Source organism: Pipistrellus kuhlii, unplaced genomic scaffold, assembly GCF_014108245.1.
Source record: "Pipistrellus kuhlii isolate mPipKuh1 unplaced genomic scaffold, mPipKuh1.p scaffold_m20_p_1, whole genome shotgun sequence".
Lineage (NCBI taxonomy): Eukaryota > Metazoa > Chordata > Mammalia > Chiroptera > Vespertilionidae > Pipistrellus > Pipistrellus kuhlii.
The window spans coordinates 10859648-10887095 of record NW_023425404.1 but is presented as its reverse complement, the minus strand read 5'-3'; the positions used below and the strand labels follow the sequence as shown (position 1 = coordinate 10887095).

Here is a 27448-nt window from a genome sequence, read left to right as displayed (position 1 = left end):
AGAGCACAAATTCCCTCTTCTTAGAGACCCTCCCTGAGCATCCTATGTCGGATCCCACCCAGTCGTCACATTACCCACTCTCTGTTCTTCATGGTACTTATCACTCTCTGAAATTCTTCCTTGTCAATACGTTTATTCGTGTATTATGTGTCTCTCCCACCAGAACCAATGCCCCATAGGATCTAGGGTCTCACCTGTCTTGTTCACTGCTGAATCCAGGACCTGGCGCAGTGTGAGGAGTTAATAAATACGAGGTGAGTGAATAAAGGAAGAACACACAGGGAGTCAGTGGCAAAGCTAAGTCTTAAATCCAGATCCATGACTCCCCTTGTTCTGTCTTCCCCCTTCTGTTTCATGAAGGATAAAAGAGCCTCAGGCTCCTTTCAAAAAACGCTTATTCTCAGAGTCAACCTACCTCTTCGAGAGAGCCATTCACGCACAGTGTCAGTGACGTCAAAAGACAGCCACTCGGTGGTGCCCCGCGTGGGCAGGTTCTTGCCGCCAATGTAGCGTTGCTTGGCGATGTGCTCATCTGGACGGAGTATCTGCAGGACAGAGACAGAGGTAGGATCCCAAGGCCCGGACAGAGTCCCACAGGCTGTGTCACAGTGCAGGGCAGGTGAGGGGAGCAAGAGGAAAGCACGTTTCTGAATGCTGCTTTGAGCACCTAAGGTAACGCTCAGTCCTCTTAGTGGCACACAGAAGCGAAGGCTCGGAGAGGCAGGATTCCTACTCAGGTCTGCCTGGGCTTCCCACCAGGTTGGCTTCTGTTCTGGGAGGGGGCTCACCTGAAAGAGCTCGATCCTCTGCTCGTTGCGCTTGGAGCTGGGGTTGGGCACCCTCAACACCCTGAATTCTGCTCGGAACAGGTTGGTTCCATTTTTCTCCACTGAAGACACATTGAAGCGGAAAACCTTGGAGGTGATTCCTTTGGGGCAGACAGCCAACTCATCTAGGAGACAAAGCAACAGGGAGGCACAGCAGGAGTGAGGCCCACGGGAGCAATGTGATAGCAACAGACACTCACCAAGGGGCCAAGGTCCCACCAGTGACCTTTCTGGAGGCTTGAGGCCTCAGACCTAAACATGCAGATAGGAGGAAGATCCTCGGTGGCCCTGGAATCACACACAGACCTGAGAGAGGAGCAGAGAGGCTCCTGAGCCCCCGGACATGGCACAGAAGGCAGGCCAGTCAACTGTAATCACCTTCCTCCCATTGCCTTAACATCATCTCCAGCTTGCTTTCTGGCCTGCCCTTCCTACTCTTTTAGAAAATACAGATTCTCAGGAGACCTCAGCTGTCCCTCCTATAGTTTAATCATCTCATAGCCAGTGAGATGTGTTTGTTCATTCATTTATTTTATTACTACAGGCCCAGTACACAAAATTCGTGCATGGGGTGTGTGTGGGGTGTGGGTAGATGTGTGTACCTTAGTCCAGCCTGCACCCTCTCCAATCTGGGACCCGTCGAGTGATGTCCAACTGCCCATTTAGGCCTGATTCCAGTGGAGCAGTTAGACATCACTCTCACAATCCATGACTGCTGGCTCCCAACTACTCGCCTGCCTGTCTGCCTGATAACCCCTAACCACTTCTGCCTGCCAGCCTGATCACTCCCTAATCACTCCCCTGCCAGCCCAATTGCCTGTAACTGCCCTCCCCTGCTGACCCAGTCACCCCTAACTGCTCTCACCTACCGACCTGGTCACCCTTAACTGTCCTCTCCTGCAGGTCTGATCACCCCCAACTGCCCTCCCCTGCCAGCCATCTTGTGGTAGCCATCTTGTGTCCATGTGGGGGCAGCCATCTTTGATCACTTGGGGCTGTCACCTTGTGTGTCAGAGTGATGGTCAATTTACATATTATATATTTATTATATAGGATTAAAAAATATTTTTATTGATGTCAGAGAGGAAGGGTGATGAGAGAAAATAATTGATTGGCTGCCTTCTACATGCCCCACACTGAGGGATTGAGCTGGCAGCCAAGACATGTGTCCTGACCAGGAATTGTACTATGACCTCCTGGTTCATAGGTCAATGCTCAACCACTGAGCCACACTGGCCAGGCTGTTCATTCATTTATTGAGCATGTGATGAACAAATACTACATACCAATAACAATGCTAACACCAGACACAAAAAATGATAAGACATGGCCCCTGCCTTCAAGGAGGTTAGTATACAGGGGAGATCATTAACACATGGGCCCAAATAACAGGACCAGAGGGAAAGTATTGAGGGCTTGCAGAGAAGCCCAAGATACTGCAAAGAGATCAGAGGCGGGAGAAAGCAGAGAACACTTCATGGAAGAGGAGATATTTGAGCTGGGTCCTGTACTAGGAGAGAGTTTGAGGATGGGGAGGAGAGAAATTTCACAGGTAAGGTCGGCTGGAAACAAAGGTAGGATGGGGAGGAAATGCAGGTGAGTAAGAGTGACTGCAAGCAGCCGCACTGGAGCAAATGAGATCCAGTTAAGACAGTAGATTGGGAGCCACATGCAGGGAGGCTGAAATATCACTGAAGAGTTGGATTTTATCTCACTTACAGTAGGGAGACATGGAAAGTGTCAGAGCAGTTCAGCGACATAACCCACAGCGGGTTTCAGACCTAATGAGGCAACATCGGTCTGGCAAAGGGCCCACATCTCCTGCCTGGCAGACAAACAGGGGTTTAGATGTTTCTTCAGACCAAGCTGGTCCATCACAATGGCTCCTTTCTCTCTAGGAGTTTCTTTTCTTAACTGTCCCTGCTATACCAGCCTCCATCACCCCACGGCCTCTTAGTCCCTGTTCATGAGACTAAAAGCAGTGAATGCTCTTCCCCACCCCTGACAGCCAGATAAAAGAAAGATCTTATCTTTTCTCCTGTACACACTTGACAACCTCAAGCTCTGAGCAGCATTAACACCCAGAGAAAAACTTTCTGCACAAATGGTCACAGAACTTGAAACTCAAGCTCAGAGACCCAGATTCCACACATAATGGACATGACTGGAATGAGCTCATAATCACCCGAGGGGTGGTTTAGGAAGTCACGACAAAGCGGGAAGGATCAGAGGCCTGGAAATGAGCAAATGCGCTACTGATCTTTAGGAAAGGATGAGTGAGCGTTTCTGGAAACTGCCATCTGGTTGGCCTGACACTGGTTCTTAGGAAACTAATGGAACAGATGTTAGAAAAACAAATGTGTGAATGCCGCCTAATGAAGCCCTGATTAATAATTGGCTTTGAAAGAACAAATCCCGCCAAGTATTCTCTGAACCATTTCAGAGAGAACCGAAAAGAGGACTCATGATGGCAATTTAAATTTTAAGTTTGCAAGATTATAACCCTCCAGACATGGAGAAGCTACTTGGACCGGCAACCCTCTTGAGTACTGACATCCTTGGTTCTGGAGGGAGCTATCATCAACATGACTTCAGTTATAATAGCACCTCCAGGAACTATTGAAGGAGGGAGGAAAGGATATGTCAATGCAATGTGTGCGTTGTCATAAAAAGGAAAAGGGGAACAGAAAAATGGCAGGTGCCAGTGAGGAGTCCAGACCACAGGCAGCCAGGAGATGGGGGAGCAAGGAGCTAAGAGAGTCTTCAAGACACCCTAGTGACCATCCCTCCTTGGTTTCTTCCAACCCATCAATTAGATATCTGTTCCCTAAGAAGGACTGACTCCTCTTGTTGGGAATTTCAAGGAGGTAAGAAGGGTCACTATTTTTTATCACTGGGACCTACAGATTTCTAACAGTTAGATCAGATGTCAGGAGGTTGTCTCCCTTTAGATAAAGAAATGGATGTCCAAAGGGGTCTTAGCCAGGTCACACGGGAGCAGATTGTCACTATTAAGCAGAATTCAGGCACAATTGTTATTGATGTAAAAAGAACTTCCTGGGAGAGAAAAGGAAATGTGATCATCTTCTTGACCATTAAATTCACTGAATAATAATGATGTTTAAATCATTTGTGGAATAAGTCAGAGTGTAAATAAGTAACCAAAGTGTAATAGCACAACCTTGCATTGCACAGAACTTGTATTAACTCAGCTGACCCTCTAAGAATCCTTGAGAAGAATGAGAATAAGTAAAATTTACCATTTTACAAATGAGAAAAGGGAGCATCAGGAAAGATCAATGACTTCTGCAAGGTCACTCAGCCAATAGGTGGCAGACGGGGGATTTGAACCAGGTCCTCTGATATCTTTTATTGAAGTGGAGACTCTGAAGTTTCCTGAGAGGTCATCCAGTAGAGAGATGATTTCACCAACAAAAGGGGGCAGGGTTCCACAAAATGGGTCTATGGATGGCAACTTGTGCTTCAGACAAAAGCCAATTCCCAGTCAGCTTTGTGGCCAAACTCCTGCTTCTGCAGAACACTAGTATTCCTGAGAGCTGGGCGAGAGGGCTGACCTTTACAAATTAAATCATGACCACCTTTTTCCATTACGCACAAACTATATAGATCGATGGCTGCCATTTTCTCTTTTGAGAGAAAAACAAGGAAAAAAAAAATTATGAGAGTATTCATGGAAAAACCTGGAAACAGCTGACTGTGGTTTTGGGCCATGCCATTTGAAATGTTTGCAGACACCTGGGCTCATAGCTGTGCCTTTGCTTGTATATCAATACATCATCTCTGCTAGGAAAAGTACTGCCGGTTCCAGTGACTGGACTGCATATATCAGTGTGGCCGAGCTTCTTTATCCCTGCAGTGCGTTATGATCACCTGGAGACCTTTAAAAACAGATGCTGCCTGGACCCACTCCCTGTACAGATTCTCACTACATTGGAGCATGGGTGGGTCCAGAGCTTACTTTTTTTTTTTTTTTTTTTTAAGATTTCCAGATGATTCTAACGTGTAGCCAGGGTTGAGAACCACAGTTTATAGTGCTTTGCAAAGGGTGCCATGGCTTCCAGATGTTGTGGAAGTTTGAGAAACCACAGCTTTAATGGTTTAACCTTTCAATGGATTAACCTTTAAATGTATTAGACATGTTGTTGGCCAATGCATCTTTTTTTTTTTTTAATTTAGAATAAGAAGACTATAAGCATTTTAAGCTAGTGTTAAAAGTTGGAAAAGTTTACAGAAAGATGCAGATTTTCTGCTTTTTTGGGAAATGTTCTAGTCAAGCTGGACTAGAGTCCTAACTGCAAAACTCAGCCCAAACTGAGCTGTGGGTACCCCTTCTTTTTTTTTCTTTCTTTCTTTTTTTTTTTTTTTTAAATATATTTTATTGGCTTTTTTACAGAGAGGAAGAGAGAGGGATAGAGTTAGAAATATTGATGAGAGAGAAACACCAATCAGCTGTCTCCTGCACACCTCCCACTGGGGATGTGCCTGCAACCAAGACACATGCCTTTGACCGAAATCGAACCCGGACCTTCTAGTCTGCAGGCCAACGCTCTATCCACTGAGCCAAACCAGTTCCAGCTGGGTACCCCTTCTTAATGGGGTGTGTGCCCTTCATACCCACCACCACTACCTAGCTACCCACCTTCCCTATGCACTCTCATCTCTCCATGACCTAAGACCTGTGCAGTCTGCCATGATGCTTGGGCTGTGACTTTTCTGCTGGGTCATTGGCATTAGCTGCCCGGCCTCTGTGGGCACTCCTATGTGCAGCCCCTCTAAAGGAAGGTTGAGCCCTAGCTCACTGAGCCTTCTGCTTCTGCGAGTTTACGAAGCAATAGGAAGTTTGACAATACAGAATCCCCAGAGATTCTGATTCTGTAATGGTGGGCCTGGGAATCCAGCCTCCCCACTCACCTATCCTCTGAACTGCATTAGGACAAACACTGACTTGGTGGGGGGAGAAGGCATTGGCACTAGAATAAAGTGAGCAGACATCTCTCTTTTGGCGGGACAGTCCCGATTTTTGTCCCGCGGCATTTTTCAAAATCCCAATTTTTGGATAAAAATTGGGACTTTTTAATTTTTTTAATTTATTTTTTTATATTTCTTTATTTTTATTTTTATTTTTTCATTTTTATTTTTTTTAATTAAATTATTATTTGTGCACATATTTTAACATTGCCCTCCCCAGAGTTTTGTGTCCATTGGTTATACTTATATGCATGTATACAAGTCCTTCAGTTGATCTATCTCCCCCAGATCTCCCTACCCTCCCCACTTTAATTTGACAGTCTGCTTGTTGCTTTACTGTTTCTATACCTATCTTTTGGTTCATCAGTTTATAATGTTCTATAATATCCATAAATGAGTGAGGTCATGAGGTATTTCTCTTTCATTGACTGGCTTATTTCATTCAGCATGATGTTCTCTAATTCTATCCAGGTTTCTGCAAATGATGAGAATTCCTTTTTTATGGTAGCATAGTATTCCATTGTATAGATGTACCTTAGTTTTTGGATCCAATTATCTGCTGACGGGCACCTAGGCTGTTTCCAGATTCTAGCTATTGTAGATTGTGCTGCTATGAACGTAGGGGTCCATATATCCTTTCTGATTGGTGTTTCTAGTTTCTTGGGATATATTCCTGGGAGTGGGATTACTTGGTCAAATGGGAGTTCCATTTTCAGTTTTCTGAGGAAACTCTATACTGTCCTCCACAGTGGTTGCACCAGTCTGCATTCCCACCAGTAGTGCACGAGGGTTCCTTTTTCTCCGTAATCTCGCCAACACTTGTCGTTTGTTGATTTGTTGATGTTGGCTATTCTGACAGGTGTGAGATGGTACCTCATTGTTGTTTTGATTTGCATCTTTTGGATAATTAGTGACTTTGAGCATGTTTTCATGTGCCTCTTGGCCTTCCTTCTGCCTTCTTTTGAAAAGATTCATTTTAGGTCCATTGCCCATTTTTTAATTGGATCATTCATCATCCTTTTATTTAGTTGTATAAGCTGTCTGTAGATGTTGGAGATTAAAACTTTATCAGTGGTAACATTTGCAAATATGTTCTCCCATACAGTGGGCTTTCTTGTTGTTTTGTTGATGGTTTCTTTTGCTGTAAAAAAAGCTTTTTATTTTGATGTAGTCCCATTTGTTTATTTTCTCTTTAGCTTCCATTGCCCTAGGGGCAGTATCAGTGAAGAAGTTCTTTTAGCATATGTCTGAGATTTTGCTGCCTGTGGATGCCTCTAGTATTTTTATGGTTTCCCATCTTATGTTTAAGTCCTGTATCCATTTTGAGTTTATTTTTGTGTATGGTGTAAGCTGGTGATCTAGTTTCATTCTTTTGCATGTATCTGTCCAATTTTCCCAACACCATTTATTGAAGAGACTGTCTTGACTCCGTTGTATATTTGTGCCTCCTTTGCCAAATATTAATTGAGCATATTGATTTGGGTTGATATCTGGGTTCTGGATTCTATTCCATTGATCTAAATGTCTGTTCTTGTACCAGTACCAGACTGTTTTGAGAACAGTGGCTTTGTAATACAGCTTGAAGTCTGGTATTGAGATCTCTCCTACTTTACTCTTTTTTCTCAGGATTGCTGTAGCTATTCTGGGTCTTTTATTGTTCCAAATGAACTTTTGGAGAGTTCTTTCTAGGTCAGTGAAATATGCCATTGTTATTTTAATAGGGAGTGCATTAAACTTATAGATTGCTTTTGGAAATAAGGACATTTTGATGATGTTGATTCTACCAATCCATGAACATGGTATGTTCTTCCATCTGTTTACATCTTCCTCTATCTCTTTTTTCAGTGTCGTGTAGTTTTCCACATATAGGTCCTTTACTTATTTAGTTAAGTTTATTCCTAGGTATCTTATTTTTTTTGGTGCGATGGTAAATGGAATTGCTTTTTCAGTCTCTGTTCCTATAAGTTCACTGTTGGTTTATAGAAATGCCATAGATTTCTTGGCATTAATTTTATATCCTGCTACATTGCCAAATTCATTTATTAAGTCAATTAGTTTTTTTTATGGAGTCTTTTGGTTTTTTTATGTACAATATCATGTCATCTGCAAATAAGGATAACTTTACTTCTTCTTTTCCAATTTGGATGCCTTTTATTTTCTCTTCTTGTCTAATTGCAATGGCTAGTACTTCCAGTACTATATCAAAGAGGAGTGGCGATAGTGGGCATCCCTGTCTTGTTCCTGTTCTTAGAGTGAATGGTTTTTTGTCCATTGAGTATAATGTTGGCTGTGGGTTTATCATATATAGCTTTTATTATGTTGAGGTATGATCCTTGTACTCTCACCTTGTTGAGAGTTTTTATCAGGAAAGGATGTTGGATTTTATCAAATGCTTTTTCTGCATCAATTGATATGACTATATGATTTTTATCTTTCAATTTGCTTATGTGATGTATCACGTTTATTGATTTGCAGATATTGTACCATCCTTGCATTCCTGGAATAAATCCTACTTGGTCATGGTGTATGATCTTTGTGATGCTCTGCTGGAGCCGATTTGCTAGAATTTTGTTGAGGATTTTGGCATCTATGTTCATGAGGGATATCGTCCTGTAATTCTCTTTCACTGAGTTGTCTTTATCTGGTTTTGGTATTAGGGTGATGCTGGCTTCACAGAAGGAGTTTGGAGGTGTTCCTTCCTCTTGAATTTTTTGGAATAGTCTGAGGAGGATAGGTTTTAGTTCTTCCTTGAATGTTTGGTAAAACTCTCCTGTGAAGCCATCTGGCCCTGGGCTTTTGATGCTGGAAGCTTTTTGATGACTGTTTCAATTTCTTCCCAAGTTACTGTTCTATTGATATTTTTAGATTCTTCCTGATTGAGTTTTGGAAGGTTGTATTTCTCTAGGAATATGTCCATTTCCTCCAGGTTGTTCAGTTTGTTGGAATAGAGTTGTTCATAGTATTTTGTAACAATTCTTTGTATTTCGGCGGGGTCTGTTGTTATTTCACCTCTTTCATTTCTGATTTTATTTGGGTCCTCTCTCTTTGTTTCTTGGTTAGCCTGGCTAGAGGTTCATCTATCTTGTTTATCCTTTCAAAGAACCAGCTCTTGGTTTTGTTGATCTTATGTATTGTTTCTTTGGTCTCTATGTCATTTATCTGTGCTCTGATTTTTGTTATTTCCTTCCTTCTGCTTACACTGGGCTTTTCTTGTTGCTCTTTTTCTAACTCTTTGAGTTGTAGAGTTAGATAATTTGTTACCATTTTTTCTTGTTTTTTGCAATAGGCTTGTAGGGAAATGAACTTCCCTCTCAAAACTGCTTTTGCTGTGTCCCATAGATTTTGGATTGTTGTGTTTTCAATGTCATTTGTTTCCAGGATGTTTTTAATTTCTTCCTTGATTTCTCTGGTAACCCAGTCCTTGTTTAATAGTGTGCTGTTTAGTCTCCATGTGTTTGATTTCTTTGGATTATTTTTATTGTAGTTAATTTCCAGTTTTATGCCACTATGATTTGAGAAGATGCTTGATATGATTTCTATCTTATTGAATTTGAAGAGACTTTGCCTATGTCCAAAATATGGTCTAACTTTGAGAATGTCCTATGTGCACTTGAGAAGAATGTATATTCTGTGGCTTTGGGATGGAATGTTCTGAAGATGTCGATTAATTCCATCTGGTCTAGTGAGTCATTTAGGATTGGTATCTCTTTGCTGATTTTTTGTTTAGATTATTTGTCGAAGGGTGACAGGTATTAAAATCTCCTACTATGATTGTATTGCTATTAATCTCTCCCTTAATGTCCTCCAGCAGTTTTGTTTTTGTTTTTTTGTTTGTTTGTTTGTTTTAATGTATTTGGATGCTCCTGTATTGGGTGCATATATATTTACCAGGGTTATTTCTTCTTGTTGGATTGCTCCCTTTAGTATTATGAAGTGGCCTTCATTATCTCTTGTTATGTCCTTCACTCTGAGATCTAATTTTTCAGATATAAGTATTGCTACCCCAGCTTTTTTTTTTTTTTTTTTTTCCATTTCCATTTGCCTTGAAAACCTTTTTCCATCCCTTCACCCTCAGTCTGTGTGCATCTTTTTTTCTGAGGTGGGTTTCTTGTAGACAACAGATGTATGGGTCTTATTTTCTTATCCAATCTGTTATCCTATGTCTTTTGATTGGAGCATTTAAACCATTTACATTTAAAGTTATTAATGATAGGTACTCATTTGACGCCATTTTTATTCTATACCACTGTGTTCCTTCTTTGCTTCCTATTTCTTTATTTTTACAGTAGACCCTTTAGCATTTCTTGCATTGCTGGTTTGGTGGAGATAAATTCCTTTAGTTTTTTTTTGTCTGTGAAGCTCCTGATTTCCCCTTCAATTTTGATTGATAGCCTTGCTGGGTATAGTATTCTTGGATTCAGACCCTTCCTTTGCATGACTTTATATATTTCATCCCATTCCCTTCTGGCCTGATGAGTTTCTGTTGAGAAATCAGTTGTTAGTCTGATGGGGGTTCCTTTATATGTAACTTTCTGTCTCTCTCTGGCTGCTTTTAAGATTCTTACTTTGTCGTTGGTGTTTGCCAATTTAATTATAACGTGCCTTGGCATCGGTCTTCTGGGATTCATTTTGCTTGGGACTCTGCGAGCATCTTGGATTGTGTGGGTTTTTTCTTCTCTATCTCAGGAAAGTTTTCTGTCATTATTTCTTGAAATACGTTTTCCATGTCTACCTCAGTTTCCTTTCCTTCCAGAACCCCTATTATTCAAATATTGTTTTGTTTTGTATTGTCCCAAAGCTCCCATAGGCTCTCCTCCTGCTTTTTATTATTTTTTTTTTTTCTAGAAGCTGCTCTAATTGGGTATTTTTTCCCATCTTGTCTTCTAGCTCACTGATGCGGTCCTCTCTTCTAGTCTACTCTTGATTCTTTCTATTGAGTTCTTCCTGGTAGCGATGTCATTTTTCATTTCTTCTTGGTTCATCTTCATTTCCTCTTGGTTCTTCTTCAATTCCTCATGGTTCTTCTTCATTTCTTCTTGGTTATTGTCAAATTTCTCTTCCATTCTTTTTAGCCATCTTATGATCATTACTCAATTCCTGCTCTGGTAGGTTGCTTGCCTCTAACTCGTTTACTTCCTTTTCTGGTGATGCCTGCTTTTCTTTCATGTGTGGGCTATTTCTTTGTCTGCCCATGGTCTCTCTTTTCAGGATGTCTGGTTATATGCTTTTCTTTCTCCTGGGTTGATTTAAAAGCACAAAATATAACACTACCAGGTACAACACAAAAAGCACTGATCAGGAATGTATTTACAATATTAATAACCTCTAATAAAGGTGATCACTAGAGAAAGGCAAATTAGGGGGGAGGGGAGAAAGAAGGTAAAAAGAGAGAGAGAGAGAGAGAGAGAGAGAGAGAGAGAGAGAGAGAGAGAAGGAGAAGAAGAAGAAGAAGAAGAAGAAGAAGAAGAAGAAGAAGAAGAAGACGACGACTAAGAGAGAAAGGGGAAACAAACTATATATATATGTGGAGAAAATTCCATAGAACTACCACTAATCCCTGAAAATACCTGCAACAATATTTGGAGATTAATACAAACTACAATATCCACTATTATTAAGCAAGACTACTATAAACAGAAGTAAAAAATAAACAAAAACAAAGCAATTAAAAAATACTAAGCAACAATAACAACAAAAGAATAAGCATATCAGTTTCACTAAAAAGCATAAAAATTCAATATAATCAACATTCACACAAACAATAACAAAAAGGATAGAGAGGACAACAGTTTTTTTTTGTTTTGTTTTGTTTTTCTTTCTTTTGTTAACTAGTTAATATAGCGAAGAGAGTCATATTTATGCACTTGGAGCAGGGGGTTGAAAATTAGGACTATAAGTATGGTGAGAATTTTAGCAGGGGGTATATAGAAAGAATAGGGAAAAACTAAATCTGGAAAGGGATAAGATAAACAGGAGATGAAAAGGGTAAAGGTTAGTAAGAGAATGATGGCATAAAGGTCAAGTTGAGATAGGCTTGAATGATGCCATAGTAGAGATTAAAATAAAATGAAGACTAATCCAAATGTAAAATAAAAAGAAATTAAAATGGTAAGGAAAAAAAAAAAAACAAAAAAACAAAACAAAACAAAACAGAAACAAAAAATGCAAAATAGCAGTAATAATAATGATGATTGAAATTGAAAAATGTAATAATTGCAAAGGTAAAAAATCAAGTGAGGAATAAAGAAAAAAAATTTGTTTCTTAATTAAAAGATGTAAAAAATGAAAATAAACTAAAAGATGTATAAGATGAAAATAAAATACAAAATAGAAAAATTAGTATAAAAAATGTGCAGTAGTGGTCATTCACTTCCTCTGTTATTATATTTGGCACACGTATTTCTCGGTCCAGACAGTATTGCAGACTCCTGCGTTCCACTGCACCTCAGTTTTTTTTTTGTTTGTTTGTTTGTTTTTTGTTTTTGTGTGTTTTTTTAAAATATATTTTATTGATTTTGTACAGAGAGGAAGGGAGAGAGACAGAGAATTAGAAACATCGATGAGAGAGAGTCATCGATCAGCTGCCTCTTGCACACCCCCCACTGGGGATATGCCCGCAACCAAGGCACATGCCCCTGACCGGAATCAAACCCGGGACCCCTCAGTCCCCAAGCTGACGCTTTATCCACTGAGCCAAACCAGTTTCGGCGCACCTCAGTTTTGTAAGCTAGTCCTTAATTTTAAGTAGGCTATTTCTTAGTTATTTGTGTCCATTTACTTTTGATTAATTAAAAGTAATAAAAAATAAAATAATAATAAAAAAGAAAGGAAGGAAGGAAGGAAGGAAGGAAGGAAGGAAGGAAGGAAGGAAGGAAGGTAAAAAAAAGGGGGGGGACCAGTTTGTATTTCAGCCCCTAGGTGGCAGTGTTTCTGGTTTGACTTCCCAGTCTTTTTGGCTGTTCTAGCCTTCTTTTTCTATGGCTCTACGTTTTGTCAAGGAAAGCTGCCTGGGTGCTGGCTCCCAGATTGACTTGGTTTCCAGATTGTTTCTTCTCGCTCTGATCCCCTGTTTCCAGGAAGGCAATTTCCCCCTGCAGTCTCCCAGGATATGCCAAACTGGGCAATCCTTCCCTAGTTCTCAGAAGCAAGGGGGTGAAGGGGATCAGGCGCAGGATGGGTCTGCGCCAAGGTGTCCAGATGTTCTGCTTTTGGCGAGATGGTCCCGATTCTTAACAATTTGTCCCAAGTCCCTTGGTGTTTTTTGTTTTTGTTTTAAAAAGACCCAATTTTAGGGAAGATCACGCCAAACCCAGCACTGGGTCTTGCAGTGCACGATTCTCTCTGCAGCCTGTCTCTTTCGGCACAGCTCTAGGCGCAGGGCCAATGGTGGCAGCCCAGGTACAGTCGCTGCCTGTGCAGCGGTGACCCAGAACCCTCACGTTTTCCCCGCAAACTCTGACCTTTCCATGGGTGATTGAAGAACTCCCTTGAATCCACGTGTTTGCGCCAATTGGGGCGTCACAGCTGCTCGATGGTCTCCTCTGCTGTGGGTTTTCCAGGCCTCAGAGAAGGTCCTCCTTTCTTGGTAAGATGGCGCAGCCTTCCCTCTGAGCCCATAGCTCCGAGAAGTCTCCGCCACCGCAGCACTGGCTGCTTGGTCATGAAATCCTGTCCAAAGGACCCTTACCTTCTTTTAGAGTTCTGCTACCCCTTAGCTTGCTAATCTGTACTCCCTGTGTGACTCCTAGAAGCTGATTCTATCTGTTCTGGGATTAGGCTCAGAACAAGTCTGTCTGATCTGATGCCACCTTGTCTCCTCTAATCGGGACTTTTTAAAAACGCCACGGGACGCAGGACAAATTGTTAAAAATTGGGACTGTCCCGCCAAAAGCGGGACGTCTGCTCACCTTACACTAGAACAAATGAGTTCTCTGGATACGTCTTTTCATTTTCAGAATGAACACAATCTAAGTGTAGCAGACAGGAAGAAAGAAAGGCTAAAAAGACCAAGTTTTCTCAGTGACTCTGGGCTTGGCTAGCCATTTTAGCACCGCCCTTGGATGAAAATAAGAGTCTCCCACCAGACACAGGTAATTAGAAGGCAGGAGACAAAATGACACAACCCTGGGGATATATTGATAACACGGGTAATCAAGGAACTGAGAAAGCCACATCTTCCCCAACAGCGGGTCAGAGAAAGCCTCAACCCACTTCCCATAGCAAAGTCCTGGAGAATTATAAAAGGGATTACAGTCTTGCCTTCACTCTCTGGCGGAGACTTATGTTGAATCATCCCAGATGGAACCATAAAAATTGTTTCAGCTCAAAAGGACTTTAGAGATTATCTCTGACTTTACAGCTGAGGAAACTGAGGCTCAGGGAGGTAACCTGACTAGCTTCAATGCGGTGTACTTGCATAGTCTGCTTGAGACTCTTCATTAGATAAAGAAAAACCCTTTGCTCTGCCGGTGTGGCTCAGTGGTTGAGTATTGACCTATGAACCAGGAGGTCAAGGTTCGATTGCGGATTGGGTCACATTCTCCAGGTTTCAGGCTCAATCCCCAAAGGGATAGGGGGGAAGGGGGCGTGCAGGAGGTAGTAAATTAATGATTCTTTTTTATCATTGATGTTTCTATCTCTCCCTTTCTCTCTAAAATCAATAAGCAATAATATATATATATATATATTTAAAAAAAACTTTCGCTGAATTTGGGGGAAGTTTGGAGCAATGTGAATCCCCTGGCCATAAAATAAGGCAGAGCAAAGAAAGAAGGCACTCAGTTCAGTGCTCTGCAATCTGCCCCCAGGGTTACTAAGAGAATAGCTCCTATGCCCTCCTGCTTGGCCCAGCATGTGATTCATTCATGCTGTTAATCAAAATTCTATAGGAGCTTACAGGTTAAAGGTAGGACTTACAGATGTGTGTTCTGCACATTTGCATTAGTGCTTCACAGCGTGCCTTCCGCAGGCAGAAGGTCTAGGTGAGGGTCCCTGATCTTTTGGGGAAAATTACTTAACTGATGCAGTCCCCTCATCTCTCAGCTCTGTGCCCTTTTTCCTGCACCCCAGGAAGTGACTCCTTCCTGCTCTCAGCTCTCTGGGCACTCCTGCACCTTGCCCCAGCTCCTGCCAGCACTTCCTGCCCAGTGCCTGCTCACTGGTGAGGGAGGGGGCTGAGAGTGACAAAATGGGGACTGGAATGCGTTCTCATCCCCTCTCAGCAGAGGCTCTGGCATGGAGACCTCGTGAGTGACCCACCACAGACCCAGCACCACCTCTGCCACCTTCTCCACTTCAGGACAGGCTCCCCTCACCTAAGCCTCTGATGATGGCTCTCTGCTCTGGCTCAGCATCTGTTGGGCGTATGCATCTGCCCACTGCCTTCTTTATAAGCAGTGTGCCTTGTGTGTCTGCCTCTCCAGGGTTGGCTCAGCACCTGACCAGCTGCAGGGCGGGCCCAGGCTGTGTCTGCTCAGCCTCTGTGTCACCTCCAACAGCTGCAGAGAGTCTGGGCCTGCTTCCTGTTTGCACCTGCAAGCCTCCTTGGCATTGCCTGTGTCCCACTGGGCCCTGCCCATCTCCACGACATCCTGTGTGGCATCTGCTCATTGTGCCAGGGTTTGCTGCTCCCTGCCTGACCACGGCTCCCTGACCATGGCTCCCTGGCCCCAGAGCCACCCCTGGCCTGCTAGATTTAGGGTCCTAGTACTGCAGCTTGGAACAGCCTACCCCTGCCTTTGGCTTTTCCCAAGACTCTTTACTGTCTGTGCCCTGAGACTGCACAAAATGGAGGCCCACTGGCACTTGGGTGCCCTTGCATCTCTCTGGCTCATTCATTCTCAGCTGGGGATTCCAGGCTGGCTGGGCCCCGGTGACTCACATGCCCTCCTCCCCGGGACTCCTCCTCCTGACCTGGATCATTAGGGCCCCAGTCCTTCCCTCTTGCCCTGGACTCTCCTCAGACCTCTCCTGCTGGCCTCAGCTTTCCACCCTCCTCCACGACCAGGGCCACTCTCTCCTGCCTTCACAGGTGCCAGGGGGTGGAGGCTTAGCCATGCAGCTGCACTGGTGCCTCCGGTAACTGTGGACCCCTGGCAGACCCTGAGTCAGTCCACCGTAGAGGACGCTGGGCAGGGAGCGCTAGTTCTGCCTTGTCCTATAGCATCCGCCCCACACAGTAGCCACGTCCTAAGGCAGGGTGAGCCAGGCAGCCACAGGACACAGGAGCGGGAACCCCTGCCCCGTAACCACAGGCTCCCACTAGGGCCTTTTGCACCGTCAGCCAGAGCTGGTCCATCCATCAGCCACTTACTCCTCTCTCTTCTGTTTGGCCAGCTCCCCCCTGCAGCTCCCCCTCTGCTGACCATCCTCACATAGTGTGCTCCATCCCACCTTCCAGCCCCCCTCTGGGCACTGCCCACCTCCCAGGTGAGCCAGGGCTGAGGTAGTCAGGGTGGCGATGACACCTGCTGGTAGGAAAAGCAAACAGAGCTGCTCCCAGTGTCCCTGGCTCACATTTTTCCTTCCTGGGCTGTCAGTTTCTCAGCATCTGCCAAATCTCTCCCTCTCGTGTTGAAGTTTTTAAAATCCCCGTTCAATAAACACACATGACTTCCACACGTGTACAAACACACAGATGTCTCACCCAGAAGCCTCCCAGCTCCTCGGCACCGACGGGAGCCTCCTGGGAGGACACACTCCCAGGCCACGAACCCTCTGCACCCACAGCCACACCTCCCACCTCCCACCCTTCCCGGGACACGCAGACACAAAAGGGCCGCCAGCGACCATCTACATGTGAGAGCCACAGCTCCGCCTTCCCATGCCCACAGACTGAGAAGGCACCCATTTGAGCACATGCATTTACCTACTGTACACATCCAGGCTATCCATTGCCATAAAGCACACGTCCGTGTGGACAGAGGTGTGCGCCCTTCCCCCACGCCCGCAGCTCACGTGGGTCATGTGTGTGGCGGAGACTGAAGGATCCAGACAGCAAGACGATGCCTCTTGCCTGGGCCTCAGAAGCATGACATACATTCATGTGTAGCTCTCCTTCCCCCAAAACTGGAAACACTGAACCGGACACGTGTCGCAGTGAGTTGTGAAAAGCAGGGAGAAGACGGGGTCTCCCCAAGTCTTGGAACTCACTGTAGGGCTTGAGAGAGAGTGCGGCCCTGCCCCTTTCTGACACCTAGATGCCTACAGTCACCGGTCCGTGCTCATGTGCGACCGAGCACATATGTTAACGGGACGACACCATGCAATTCCGAGTTAAAATCAGCCAAGGATGGGATGTGAGTTCGGCAAGCCGCTCAGCTCCAGGACTGCCGGGCTCCCAGAAGTGCCAGGGTCTTAGCAGAACGGCTCTGTCTCCCTCCCCACCCACCTCTCCAACCCTGACTGTGCATCCTGCCTCCTGCCCTTGGTGTGGGTGGACCAGGCGACCCTGCTGTGTGGCCACCACCGGGCCCCCCTCGCTGGGACTCCCTACTCCCGTTCAGACCCTCTAGAGCAGACACCCCCATGAAAACTCAAACTTACTGTGTTCCGCCAGCCCCTGGATCATGTCGAATTTATGGATTTCTTTGGCATAGTACTCCCACTCGGTGTTTTCCTGAGTGCAGCCGTCCTCCCTCTCCTCCAGCAGATCCCTGGTGCTGTTGTATAGGGCCAGGATCTGGTAGGGGACGTGGGTCATCACCGATGGCTCAGGGGGACTCGTGAGCCTGAGCTTGCTCAAGATCTGTCCCCTAATGGCTTCCACGCGTTTCTTCTTGATTTGGCTGAAGTCCAAGGTGGTGCAAGTGGACAGAGAAAGGCTGACCGTGGCAAAGTTCAGCAGGGCCAGGACCACCAGAGCCCTTTGCAAGGGCATCTTCATGGGTGAGCCGGGCAGAGAGGCCGGGGGCGGGGGGGCTGTGAGGCCTGGCGAGGAGGAGACCCCAGCAGGCGTGCAGGAGGAGGGAGGAAAACCAGGCGGCCTCCCTAGATCCAGAATACTGAGGCTTGGCAAGAAGGTGCATGAACTCACTGCACTGCGAGAGCTTCAGGACTTCCAGGAAGCGCTGGCAACCCAAGCACGAAGAAGCCGACTGTGTGCCTTGGAGCTCTTGGTTTCTTCTCCATGTGTCTAAACAGGTTCTGCTGGGCTTGGACTCCCAGCAAGCCAGGTGGAGGGCAAGCGGAGGGCTGGGAGGGGTGGCGAGGCAGCTGGGAGTAAGCAGGGAGCTGGAGTTTTTCCTTAGGTAAAAATAAATAGAGTGGATATCTGATATTGCCAAAGGCTGCTTGGCGATGGAGAGAAAGTGGGTTTTTTTTTCTTTTCTTTAAAGAAGGAGCAGAAGGACCGTGGCTTGGGTCCCAGAATCAAAATAGTTGCCTTGTCCCGGAGAAAAATAAGGAAAGAGAATGAAAAAGAAAAGGGGAAAAAATGTAAAAAAAAAAAAAAAAAAAAAAAAAAAAAAAAGTCAGATCACCAGCGAGGAGGCAGGGAGAGGCAGGGCTGGGCTGCTGATGGCTCAGCTAAAGGTGAGGGCAGCGGAGGACACACTTGTCTTCCGGGCACACCATTCATGCTTTCTCTTTGGGGTGCACTTCCTGGGGGCTTTCTCAATCACCTGGTTCCCGCTGCTGCCTCTTGCCTTCCTTGGCTGGGATGTGGAGATTGTGTGCAAATTGGGAGGCAGGGAGGACAGGCCTCTGGAGAGCAGCCCCAATAATCCACTTGGATGCCCAGGGTCACCAGCCCCTCTTCGTGTCTTCTCCCTCAGCCATTGCTTCTGTCCCCTGCTTCTCTTTAAAAAATAAAAAAGAAAAGGAGAAGGAAAAATAAAACAGAAGCCAGCTCGCTGCGCGCCTGCTCCGGAGAAGCTGTTATTCCTTCTTTCTCAGGCTTTTTCTCCTGCCTCTCCCGCCTCCCTTGCTCATTCCCTCGGACTTGGCTTTCGGCTTCCCTCCCTTTCTCTCTCTCTCCTGCTTCTCCCTCTCCCTCTCGCTCCTCTCCCTCTCTCTCGCACACATGCACACACACTGCTTTCTCTATTTCTCTCTGCTGAAATTTTATACCTCCCTGCGATGACGTCTCTGGTCCGGGGTGGGGGAGGGAGGCACCGGCGCACGCAGCAGCCTCTCTGGCTACGCGGTCTTAATGTTTTAAACAGGCGCAGGGGAAGCCGAGCCCGTTTGAAAAATACTTTGCAAGTAGTCCTTCTCGTTCGTTCGACGTGGTCACTGAACTTTTTTTTCTCTCTCTCTCTTTCTCTCTCTCTCCTCTTGGAGTCACTCCTGCTACACGTTGACTGTTTTTCTGGAAAGTTACTCGGGTGAATCCCCTCCCTCCTCTCTCCCCCAACTCCGTCTCCCTCTCCAGCTGTCAGTCCGTCCTCTCCTGGCTGCCTCTCCGCTCCCTCCCCGGCCGCGTCCTGGGCCGCCCCGGGCCTGGCGGGACCCGGGCAGGGGCCGGAGCGCGCGGGGCCGAGGCGGGGGCGAAGGGTGGCGCCCGGGGTTGGAACGGGCTTGGGCTTGGGTTGAGCTCCGTGGCCATCCTGCACCCCTCCTTTCCCCCCTCCCCCCTTCATTGACAAGCTTGGAGCCAGGCAGCTTGGAGAAGCTTGGGGATGCTCCAGGGGCCCTGAAAATGGTGGCGTTTTCCAGCAGATCGAGGGTGCCCTCTGGCGTGGCGAGGCCGCCAGTGACAGAGGCTCTGCGGGTCGGCGCTGGGAGGGCCGGGGCTGGGACTGGGGCCGGGGCTGGGACTGGGGCTGGGGCTGGGCTGGGGCTGGGGCTGGGGCTGGGGCTGGGGCTGGGGCTGGGGCTGGGGCTGTTGCTGGCCCTGGGGAGAAGGGGCTTGGAGAGAGGCAGAGTGGCACGCGCTGGCCCTCACAGAATAGCCTCCCTGTCAGCCCGGCCCCGGCCCCGGCGTGCACACAAGTGCACCTCTCCTTCCCCCGAGCCCAGCGCTGCAGCCTCTCTCTCTCTCTCTCTCTCTCTCTCTCTCTCTCTCTCTCTCTCTCTCTCTCTCTCTCTCTCTCTCTCTCTCTCTCTCTCTCTCTCTCTCAGAAATGTCCTCCAGATGTTCGTGGCCTCCCTCCCGCCCGGGGTTCCGCGGGGATCTGCGTCAGCGAGCGCAAAGTCAGCAGTTGGCAGGAGCCCATTTCCCAGATGGGTGAGGGGAATTTTCCCCTCCGCCTCCCTCCTCCTCCTCAACCTGAGCTTCTAGGTATTCCCCAGGAGAGAATCCACCCAGGACCAGCCCCTGAAGGGGATCACTTTCTTAGAAATCAATGTTGCTCCCTGCCACCGGCCCACCTCACCCCAGCCTTCCAGGCCCCTTCCCGCCAGGTCTGGTTCCTGCTCCTCGCTCCTAGGTTACTAACGGGAAAGGGGATGTTCACCACATCCCGGGGCAAGCGATGGGTCATTTTACAATGGAAGAAATTAAGGCACAGAGAGATTTTTATTTTTTAAAATATACTTTTATTGATTTCAGAGAGAAGGGAGAGAGAGAAACATCAATGATGAGAGAGACTCACTGATTGGCTACCTCCTGAATGCCCCCAACTGGGGATCAAGCCCACAACCCAGGCATGTGCCCTTGACTGGAATGGAACCCGGGACCCTTCATCCACAGGCCAAGCCTCTATCCACTGAGTCAAACCAGCCAGGGTCACAGAGAGATTTTGAAAGGCCATAAAGCTGCCCAGCAAGTGTAGCTCAGCGTGGACCCAGGAACCAAGAGGTTCTGGTCAGGGCGCATGCTCTGGTTGCCCAGTAGGGGGCGTGCAGGAAGTAGCTGATCAGTGATGTTCCATCTCATGTATGTTTCTCTCTATCCCTCTCCCTTCTTCTCTCTAAAAAGCAATAAAAACACATTTAAAACCAAAATAAAATCAAATAAAAGGCTTATGAGTGCTGGAGGTGATGTTTAATAGGGGCTTTCTGGTTTGCGTGGGCATTATTGTCATTTGCATAACAAATGAGGAAACCTACGTGTAGAAAGCTTAAAAATAAGTTGTCTAAGGTCATATAGCCAGTATGTATCACCACTGACATTTAGACTGAAGAGTCTGTTGCAGGTCTATGAGTGTAATGATGCCTCTGAAGTTCAGTCAGCCTTGGAAAAATATGTTTGATGTTCACTATATGCCAGGCACAACAATAGGCTCTGTGGATACACAGTGAACATAAACAAACTAACAAAATCCTTGCGCACATGGAGCTGACATTCTAGAGATGGAGGTAGGGCAGTAGAGAAGGCAATAAATGAAAGAAAATAAAACAGGAAAGAGGCTAGGGAGTGCCTACTTGGGGGGTGGGGAGGGGCTGTTGGAATTTAAAGTAGATGTTTTAGTTTTAAGTCAGAGAATGCCTTACTGAAGCTTTATGCAAACACTTGCAAAATAGGAAGGAAAACTATTAAAGTTATATCTGGACCCCACCTCTACTGAATCGGTCTCTAGGGATGGGGCCCTGTTATATGTTCTTTCAACAAGTCTCACAGGTGACCCAGGTACCCATCAAGGTTTGGAAGCCACTATTATAGGGCTTCTTTCTGCCCAGAGTGAGCAGCGGTCAACTTTTTGTTGTTGTTGTTGTTGTTGTTAATCCTCACCCAGGAATATTTTCCCCATTGGTTCTGTTAAAGAGAGTGGAGGGGAGGGTTGGGCAAGGAAGAGAGAGAAAGAGAGAGAGGGGGAGACTTGGGTGGGGATTGAACCTGCAACCCAGGTACATGCCCTTGATTGGGAAGGGAATGGGTGACCCTAACCACTGAGAAACACCGAAGCCAGGGCTGCATCAGTCAACTTTTGTTTTCAGGGAGAAGAGGGAGTGAAGGTTTGGAAGCTAGGTATAAGGTGGTTGTGGTATGTCTGTGAGCTCACGAGAAATGAAAATATCCAAAGATTAATTCCTTCTTCCTCTTCTGGTGCCAAGGAAAAGGGAGTAGGGATGCACTGGAGCCTGTATTTCATCTGTTCGGGATTTGGATTTTTGGCAATGAGTGTTTATTCAGATTCAAATCTAATAGGGTAGCCTGGCCAGCATGGCTCAGTGGTTTGATTGTCATCACCAGGAGGGCACATGCCATGGCTTGATCACCAGTAAAGGGTGTGCAGGAGGCAGCTGATCAATGATTCTCTCTCCTCATTGATGTTTCTATCTCACTCTCACTCTCCCTTCTTCTCTGAAATCAATAAAAAAATATTTTAAAAAAATCTAATATTCTCCCTGAGAATCAGAGTCAGTAAGTACAAGGTATTAGGGATAATCTCTAAGAGTAATTACAGGAGGGAAAAACCTGAGGCCAGAGAGACTCTGCCTGGTTTACACAGGTAGTTGTGAGCAGAGCTAGCATGAGACCTCACTTCTTCTGATATCCAGGTAATGCTGTTGCTGTCACAACCCTACCCAATAAACACATGGATGAATGATTGAACTGAGTAATTTACTTTTGCAAGTTATTAGTACTGGGGTTTTTGATGTGTTGGCTCAAAAACATCAAAACCTCTCTGTGAAGTTTTTGAAGACAGAGATGATGTGTATTGCATTTTCTGTTGTAAACCACTTATTCACACCAGATCCTTGTAGCCCTATTCCTCATCTGAGCAATGGAGATAATGCAATATATCTTGCTTCCCATACAAGGTTGCCATGCCCTTCACATGAGCTAATAACTGTGAAGGGCCTCTGTACATTGTAAAGAACTATATAAATAAGAGGGATCAGAATAATTACTACCATTTTGCTTTGCAATTAATAGCTTATGTGTTTAGAAAAGGACACATGCTTTTCCGCTGTCCCACAGGAGCAGCTTTACCGGAATGTGATACCTGGTGGTTTCTACCGCATGTCAAGCAAGGCACGTTTAGGAAATATCGGGTCTAGTAATAATTAATGCCGTTTTTTAACATTCGTTTAAAATCTTGCTTGGCGTTGACTTGTATTGACATAACCTTCAAACACGTGGTATCTACAGAACGTGTGAAGTGCAATTAACAAGTTTTGCTTGAAAAAGTTTGTGTTTGGTTTGGTTTTTGTTGCAAAACTAGGGCTAAGAAGATGGCGGATGAAGAGCATATTTGGCACTGCATGCTTTACGAGTTCCAATTAGGAAGAAAAGCAAGTGAGGCTGCAAAAAACATCTGTAGTGCTCTTGGTCAAGATGCAGTTAGCGCCAGAAAATGCCAGCATTGGTTTGAGAAATTTCGCGAGGGAAATTTTTCTTTAGATGACAAGAGTGGTCGAGGCCGTGTGTCCAATTTTGATCAAGAAGCTCTTCAAGCTCTTTTGGTGCAAAATCCTCAAATTACCCAACAAGAGCTTGAGACAACTTTAAATTGTTCACAAAAAACAATTTCCAATCAATTGCGTGCACTTGGCAAAGTCCAAAAGTTTGGAAAATGGGTTCCTCATGAGTTGACCGACAACAACCGTAATCAAAGAGTCACAATTTGCAGTTCGCTCCTCTCTCGTCAAAACCGTTTGCCGTTTTTAGAGCAAATTGTTACCGGAGATGAAAAATGGGTGCTGTAAGTTAATTTGAAAAGGCGGCCTCAATGGTTGGACAAAAATGAGGCTCCGCAGCCCACGCCAAAACCTGACTTGCATGCAAAAAAAGTGATGTTGTGTGTTTGGTGGAATTTTAAAGGAATTCTTCATTATGAACTTTTACCATCTAACCAAACCATTACAAGTGCAGTGTATAGTGCCCAATTGGAAAGGTTAGCCCAAGCTTTAAGAGAAAAAGAACCCACGCTGATTAATCGAAAGGGCGTAATTCTTCACCATGATAACGCACGACCACATACTGCAAGAATCACTGCTGAAAAACTGCGCCAGTTGGAATGGGAAGTTCTCCCTCAACCTGCATATTCTCCTGATATTGCCCCTTCCGATTACCATTTGTTTCGTTCTTTGCAAAACTTTCTTCTTGGAAAAAAATTTAATAATGAAGAATGCCTCAAAAATGCATTGACCGAATTTTTTGCATCAAAATCACAAGAATTTTACAACAGAGGGATTAAAATACTTCCTGAGTGTTGGGCACAAGTAGTAGAAAACAACGGCAACTATATTGTTGATTAAATTTTGTTGTATTGTTTAAATCAATTCGATTTTAAAAAGTATTAGAAAACGACATTAATTATTACTAGACCTAATATTTAAGTTGGAGGATGGCACAGAGAATCCAGGAATAATGCCTTGACCCTTTAAAAGTCGGGGCGGAAGGGCGGGGCCGTCGTCAGGGACGCCGAGGGGCCGCTAGGTTTCCAGGAAGTGACGTCAGGCGGCCGTGGCGATGGAGGACGTGCTGGACCTGGGCGAGGAGCGGCGCCGTGGCCCGGCCACCTCCGTGAGGACCGTGGCGGGGGCGGAGAGCGGGCGGGGGCCAGGCTTTGGCGGGCGGGGAGGGCCTGCTCCGCGGCCCGGCTCCCTGCGGGCCTCGCGCAGCCTGGCCCCGCGGCCGGAGCGGCGGGAGGCGGGGAGGAGGCGGTGGCTCCGTGCGCCCCGCCCCCGGGCCGCGGTGTGCTCAGCCGGGGGTTCGCTTTCTGTAAAATCCCCCAAAAGTGGGAAACCGCGCCGGCTCCTGCTCCCGCCGGCCTCCGGGGTCAGTGGAAACGGTCCCCGTTTTCCCTTGCTTTCCGGAGCCCCAAGTGCGAACTTCCCTAGAAAGGCAGGTCTGCGGGTGACGAGGCGCCCGGCCAGGGTCGCCCTGGCGCCCATTCTAGAGCTTTCCCGTCGGGCTTTTCTTGGGGGCAGGCTTACATTAAAAACCGCACTATATATACGTGAAGGCAGGGTTGGGCCTTTTTTTTTTTTTTTTTTTTTTTTTTTTGCCTGTAGCCTCGGGGAAGGTAGGCTTTTCCTCAGTTTTTTTTTTTTTTTTCCAGAGAGGAAGAGAGAGAAAGAGGGACAGAGAGCTAGAAACATCGATTATGAGAGAGATACATTGATCAGCTGCCTCCTGCACACCCCCTACTGGGGATGTGCCCGCAACCAATGTACTTGTCCTTGACCGGAATCGAACCTGGGACCTTTCAGTCCGCAGACCGCCGCTCTATCCACTGAGCCAAACCGGTTTTGGCTTCCTCTGTTTTATGTTAAGGAAAGCAAGAGTCAGATTTATAACGTTGAGGGCTGGGGACCCAGAGGTCAGATGGAGTCTGAAGCTGTTGCGAGGGCCTGAAAAAAGCTAACCTCTCAGAACCTAGGGTTCCTCGTCTCAGAATGATGTTGCTGTCTGCTTTAAGGAGTTGCAGCGAAGACGAAATAGGATAATGCACGGAAAAGCCTTGACACAGTGCCTGGCTTATGTAAAGTTCGCTGCTGCCTGTGGTTTACCCAAGGTCCTAGGGTCAGGAATACACCAAGCTAGAGTCCAGACTCAAGTTCAGTGATCTTTGCTTTAACTCCCATCACACCCCTCCAAGCCTCTTTACCTTTAGAATAGTCAGGATTACACTTACTAGAAGATTGAGCCCCAGGGCAGATCTTTAGTTTGCACTGTGGACTGCGGAGTCTCTTAAGTGTTGTTTTTTAATACGTTGATAGCATCTGGTGTCCTCCAAGGCACACCTCCCTAAGGGGGAGCTGAAGCATAGGAACAAATTGTTCTAGGCCGAAGCAGGTTGCTTGACTGACCAAGGAGAAGAATATTTAGGTCACCAGGCTTTTCTGATATGAGAACGTGTTTAGTGCCTGGTTATATAAACGTAGTTCTTCATCCTTTCAACAAACATTTATTGAGCCTTTATTGGGGATCAGGCATTTTCATAGGTGCAGGGAATAAAACAAAGTCCTTGCCCTTATGGGGCTTATATTCCAGTGACGCAAGATGGACAATAAACAGACTACACATTCAAAATGTATAAAATTGGGTAATGAAATAGTTTTTCTATTAGCCATACATGTGGACTTATACAGAGTCTTCAAAAAGTTTAAAATACTTAATTTTTAGAGCAATCATCTATAAACAGCATTTAGGGACAAGATCATTGAATTTTTGTTGTAGCACAACCACTGCTCATGGCATGCCATATTTATATATCTAGTGCTGTGATAAATGGAAAAGCATAACCACAGGTGAAGCAATGGGATTGTCTGCCTTAGGGGGAAAAATGAGCTGCTTATTATCAGGAAGATTGTTTCCATCATCTCTGAAACCTAAATGATTGGTTAAAATTTGAAATGGCTTTGCTGGTGTAGCTCAGTGGTTGAGCATCAACATGAACCATGAGGTCAGGGTTCAATTTTCAGTCAGCATGCCTGGGTTCCAGGCTCCATCCCCAGTGGGGGGTGTGCAGGAGACAACCTGTCAATGATTATCTCTTATCATTGATGTTTCTCTCCTCCTCTCCTCTCTGAAATCAATAAAAAGATATTAAAAACAACATTTGAAATGTAAACACTCCATCAGAGTTTTTATACAGCTCCCATGTAACCGTTCTCAATTTGTCAGTACAGTTAGTTCTTCGGACATCATAAAACTGAGATTCCAGCCCTAGTTGGTTTGGCTCAATGGATAGAGCATCAGCCTGCGGACTGAAAGGTCCCAGGTTTGATTCCTCTCAAGGGCACATGCCTGGGTTGTGGGCTCGATCCCAAGAAGGGGCGTGCAAGAGGCAGGCCAATCAATGATTCTCTCTCATCATTGATGTTTATCTCTCCCTTTCCTTTCCTCTTTGAAATTAATAAAAATATATATTTTTAAAAAGCCAACAAATGAAAAGATAAGTATTTTAATGCCTATTGGTCTGCCTAAATAAAGTTTTTGATGTGGTGTGAAGCATTTGAGATACAGAATCTCCACCCCAGGAGGACTTTGGGGAAAAGCTGCAATGGTTCATGTGATGACTCAGAATTTGAATTGTTCTGATTTCCAAAGCTGATGTTTCAACATTCTTGTAAGAGATTTTTTTTCATGTTGTAAATGGAAATCCAATCTAGTTTACACGTTAAAGCAAATGCTACCTGTATTTCTCTTTGGGCAGTTCTTATGGAATCTAGGAATTCTTTCCCAAAACTTTTTTTTTTTTTAATAACTTTTCTCACATCAAGGTGCAGCTTTGAAATTAGGTCTTCCTAAAATCCTGCATGAACACGGGGAGCCTTTACACACTCTTCCTTAAACTGTGGTGCGAGGTCTGTGCCCATTCCAGAGGAATTTCTAGTTTCATTTCTTTGTGTAGAAATGATGTGGGGCGATTAAATGAAAACCTTATGATCATTAACCCATGAATTTCCTATTCTTCTACCAAAGAGAACTGACCTCAACTGCTTTTAGGGTTTGGAGCATTTTCTAATAATATTCAAATTACTCCACCATGTATTCATAAATCTAGTTCTTGCTTGCCTTCTGAGAATAATTGTCCTCATAGTGGCTCAGAGATGTTTGGGTTAGCAGCGCCCCTTATTTCTTCTTACAGGAGCCCAAGATGGGTCGCCGAGCTCAGCAGGAGTCAGCTCAAGCCGAGAATAACCTCAGTGGCAAGAATTCTTCGATTCTGATTGGAGAGGTGGGTGTTAAAAAATCTGAGAAAATGCTACAAGTTAGCGATTACCTAATGAGCAAAGATTTAGTATTCCATATTTCTTCTCTTTAATGTTAGCTCTTCTATCTTGATTTGGGA

The 27448-nt window shown here is 45.5% G+C and overlaps 2 protein-coding genes across 2 annotated transcripts in view; one reads left to right on the top strand and one right to left on the bottom strand.

Moving 5' to 3' along the window:
• LOC118715108 (transforming growth factor beta-3 proprotein) overlaps nucleotides 1-19053 on the bottom strand; it is a 40662-nt gene extending 21609 nt beyond the window's left edge. Inside the window, exons 1-3 of the mRNA XM_036430828.2 lie at nucleotides 17361-19053; nucleotides 789-952; nucleotides 416-545 (exon numbers count right to left, since the gene is read on the bottom strand). Coding sequence (XP_036286721.1) covers nucleotides 416-545; nucleotides 789-952; nucleotides 17361-17700 — 634 coding nt within the window. The 5' untranslated portion in view covers nucleotides 17701-19053. The remainder of the gene's footprint in view (nucleotides 1-415; nucleotides 546-788; nucleotides 953-17360) is intronic.
• Nucleotides 19054-24035: 4982 nt separating this feature from the next.
• The window catches only part of IFT43 (intraflagellar transport 43), a 71506-nt gene continuing 68093 nt past the window's right edge, over nucleotides 24036-27448 (top strand). The window contains exons 1-2 of the mRNA XM_036430852.2: nucleotides 24036-24171; nucleotides 27245-27334. Coding sequence (XP_036286745.1) covers nucleotides 24118-24171; nucleotides 27245-27334 — 144 coding nt within the window. The 5' untranslated portion in view covers nucleotides 24036-24117. The remainder of the gene's footprint in view (nucleotides 24172-27244; nucleotides 27335-27448) is intronic.